Source organism: Coregonus clupeaformis, chromosome 1 (genome assembly GCF_020615455.1).
Source record: "Coregonus clupeaformis isolate EN_2021a chromosome 1, ASM2061545v1, whole genome shotgun sequence".
NCBI lineage: Eukaryota > Metazoa > Chordata > Actinopteri > Salmoniformes > Salmonidae > Coregonus > Coregonus clupeaformis.
The window spans coordinates 13809245-13813024 of record NC_059192.1 but is presented as its reverse complement, the minus strand read 5'-3'; the positions used below and the strand labels follow the sequence as shown (position 1 = coordinate 13813024).

Genomic DNA, 3780 nt, shown 5'->3' with positions numbered 1-3780 from the left:
CAATAAAGACCCTGGATTCTGACCCTAGAAAAGAAAGCTATCAGCATAACTCATATGCTAAAGTGACACATAAAAAAAAGGTGTACCTGTAAAAGCTATCTGTGAAACCTGTATATCTGTAAAACCACTGACTTGAATTACTTCAAAAAAGCTAGACCATTAACAAAGTGTAACTGCTTTGGCCAAAACCATTAAAACCCCTCTCTTGCATGACACATAGATGTTTGAGTCCTCCAAGCCCTGTAGAGAGCTCTTTACATTCACATGCCCCAAGTTCACAGATCAGAGTTGTGGTTGGGTCTGGGCAGCTCGCACTCTTTCTCAAAATTGCAGCCGTGCCGCAGCTCTCTGTAGGTCTCTCTGACCGTATCATAGAGTGGAGCCTGGTGCTTTATATCGGGGAAGTTCTGAGGTGTCTCGTTGAGGAGGAACTGCAGCCGGTCCTTCGCTGCAGTCATACAGCACAAAGAGCAGGTTGGCTGCGTAAGGCACGATGCGGCTGGTACGGAAGGTGCGGCCATGTTGCACGTCAAAGTTGTCAGCAGTCAGGGCCGTCTCGTCTCTGAAGAAACCCATGAGGGCCAACAGGGGCAGGAGGGTCTCGGCATGGCCCACCTGGATGGTCACGGCCTCAGATACATGCCCAAACCTGAACGGAAAAAAAGGACTATCCACAGTTCAAAAATCATGATAATAACCAGCCACATGCTATTACAATGTTAAAACAACTACTAAGGGAAGTGCTGTGAAATGCATCAGAGGGGAAAACAATATATTCCCCATTGCCACATAGCAGGTAGCTCAATTAGATTTCCCATTGTAGAGCCCATTGAAAACAGGTGTAACACAATCCATGGGAGAGGAAGTGTTGGGTCCCAATAGTTTTTCAATAACAAGTAAGGGGACTGGCTAGATAACAATGATTGGCCTTCAGAAAGTTTTCACATCTCATTAGTTTTTCCACATTTTGTTATTACAGCCTGAATTTAAAATTGATTAAATTGAGATTGTGTCACTGGTCTACACACAATACCCCATAATGTAAAGGTGGTATTCCAACACAATACGTCACAGAGTACCACTCTTCATATTTCCAAGGATGGTGGTGGCTGCATCATGTTATGGGTATTCTTGTCATCGGCAAGGACTAGGGATTTTTTTTTTTTAGGATAAAAAAAATGGAATAGAGCTAAGCACAGGCAAAATCCTAGAGGAAAACCTGGTTCAGTCTGCTTTCCAACAGACACTGGGAGACAAATTCAACTTTCAGCAGGACAATAACCTAAAACACAAGGCCAAATATACACTGGAGTTGCTTACCAAGATGACATTGAGTGTTCCTGTGTGGCCAAGTTACAGTTTTGACTTAAAATTGGCTTTAAAAACTATGGCAAGACTTGAAAATGGCTGTCTAGCAATGATCAACAACCAACTTGAAGAATTTAAAAAAGTTATAATGTACAAATGTCTGTACAATCCAGGTGTGCAAAGCTCTTAGAGACTTATCCACAAATACTCATCGCTGTAATCGCTGCCAAAGGTGATTCTAACATGTATTGACTCAGGGGGTTGAATACTTATGTAATCATTGCCTCATTTAGAATTTTTTTCTTCCACTTTGACAGAGTATTTTGTGTAGATCGTTGACAAAAAAAAGAAAATTAAATCCATTTTAATCCCACTTTGTAACAACAAAATGTGGAAACAGTCAAGGGGTGTGAATACTTTCTGAAGGCACTAAGTGATATAATCATGGTAGACAATAAAATGGAGTGTGGACTGTGGTTTAACTTTACAACCAACTCACCTGATCTCATGAGCAGCCTGATCAAGACGATTGAACAGGTCATGAAAGAGAGTGCAACTGGACTTGCGGTTGATGTCATGACCATAGCCCCTCTTCCAGTACTGTTTCAGGTCATTCTTGTACTCCAGTACCTGAAAAGGCACAGGTGATTACATTAATGAAAATTAGATCTTTATGACTGAACCAGGTTCTTCATTGTTTGTGGTAGAGGCAATAGCTCTCCCATGATTTTGTGGACATACTTGGGCGTCAGTCTCATCAAACAGGTTGCACCAGGGGGAGTTCAAAGATTTAATGGCAAACTCATATGAGCACAAGAAGAATGTAGCCTCCACCAGATCTGGTGACAAAAAAATAATAATTGGAGGATTAGTGAATGAATTTAACTGGCACAAGAGGATTGCAAGTTTCAACCGTAACACGATGAACTATCTCCACTACACAAAGTGGCAAAGATTTGGAACCAAGCAACCTGGTGTGATCCGATTGTATGGAATTTGCAGCTTGTCAGCCATCTTCATCTGCACTCTTCATCTCTGCTGAGGCCTTGAAGAGGTGGACCTCTTCCAGGGCAGTTTGGTTGTTCTCTACATCCTCAACAAATTTCTGGCAATTGTCAAAGAATCTCATCAACTCATCGTTGATTTTGTGGCTGGGTCCAACTTCTGCAACAAGACAAAAATAGAATACAATAAGTCCAAACATTGTACATTATTTTCTCTGATCTCGCCCCTCTCAGCTGTACCAAAAGTAATCAGTGTGAGAGACTGAGTGTGATAGGTTCAGGCATATCATTCAGGGAATAGCAAAACGACAAAACTAGCTAGCTTTGCTGTACAAACAAACTCACCGGTCACTTTCCAAAGGTTGAGCAGGCCCTCTTGGAATGCTACAATGCTGTCCACGCATCTGTGTTTAGAGCTAGTGATGAAACGGATACGGTGGGCTCGGAGGTTTTCCTCGGATATCAGAGACGGAAACAATGTTGCCAACCTGACAGCCAGATGCCTATGGTCATCTAGCCCCTTCTCCACAAGCTTGCCATCCATGTCGTCAGTGTACCATATTTCCCACTTGGTTTTGATGTCATTCAGCCATTTATCAGTGTTCATTGCCTCGTTTCGAACAAGGTCGTAAAGCCGTTGCATCCTTTTTATATTTTTGGTCGTTGGATATCGTGTACCATGCCGAATAATGGCGGTCACATGAATAGCCGTGCAATCCGTACATCCCGGTTTTAAAAAGGATTTGTTTACCGAGAGGATGTCATTAATGAGATAGCTGTTAATCTCCTCATATCTGCCTTTCGTTCCAAAATAAACAGCAATTGCAGGTATGTTTGAATTAACGTTAGCATTTGCAACGGAGCAGTATGAAACCGGGTCAAAGCAAGACTACATTTCGTGAACAACAAACTTTGATTAGATAACGCAGATGTAATTTAGTCAAATTAGTTGAGGTAGGAACAATTTATTATTTAACTACTAAACTAAGTTAGCTAAGCTATCGCATTGTTTTCTGCTTTGTTGTTGTTGTTTCGCTGCGAACACAAAAAAACGGAGCTCCACCAGCCGGCCAACCGTAATATATCGCTGCGTTTTCGTGTGCAACGGGACCCACACTAAACCCACAATGAGCATAAATGTATAAATCTGAAGCATCCGCTTGGCGTTTCCACTCGCCACCAAATATGGTGACGAGAGAAAACCCAGTGGCCGACATTGGGAGAAGATGGAGCGAGATGGATTTTGGTAGACATTCTATGAAACATGTAATGTCAATACAGTTATTTACAAAACTAGAATCTGTTACGAACATAGTGGACTAAGTTTTGTAGACTTTACCCTTTGCCGAAGTTAAAACAAAATCGCATTGTTTAGGAGTGCAAGGGCGAATCGAGTTATTGCACAGGCGCACTTCAGAGTATGCGTTTCCAAACGTAAATATGCAAATACATGCTATTACGCGCCAAT

The 3780-nt window shown here is 41.9% G+C and overlaps 1 protein-coding gene across 1 annotated transcript; it reads right to left on the bottom strand.

The window, feature by feature from the left end:
• Positions 1-287: 287 nt before the first annotated feature.
• On the bottom strand, positions 288-3049 carry LOC121533143 (multiple inositol polyphosphate phosphatase 1-like). The gene is given in 6 exon segments (XM_045224062.1): positions 288-649; positions 1808-1938; positions 2050-2147; positions 2280-2335; positions 2337-2472; positions 2658-3049. Coding segments are annotated over 6 exon segments (999 nt in total). The 5' UTR covers positions 2956-3049; the 3' UTR covers positions 288-369.
• Positions 3050-3780: the final 731 nt, after the last annotated feature.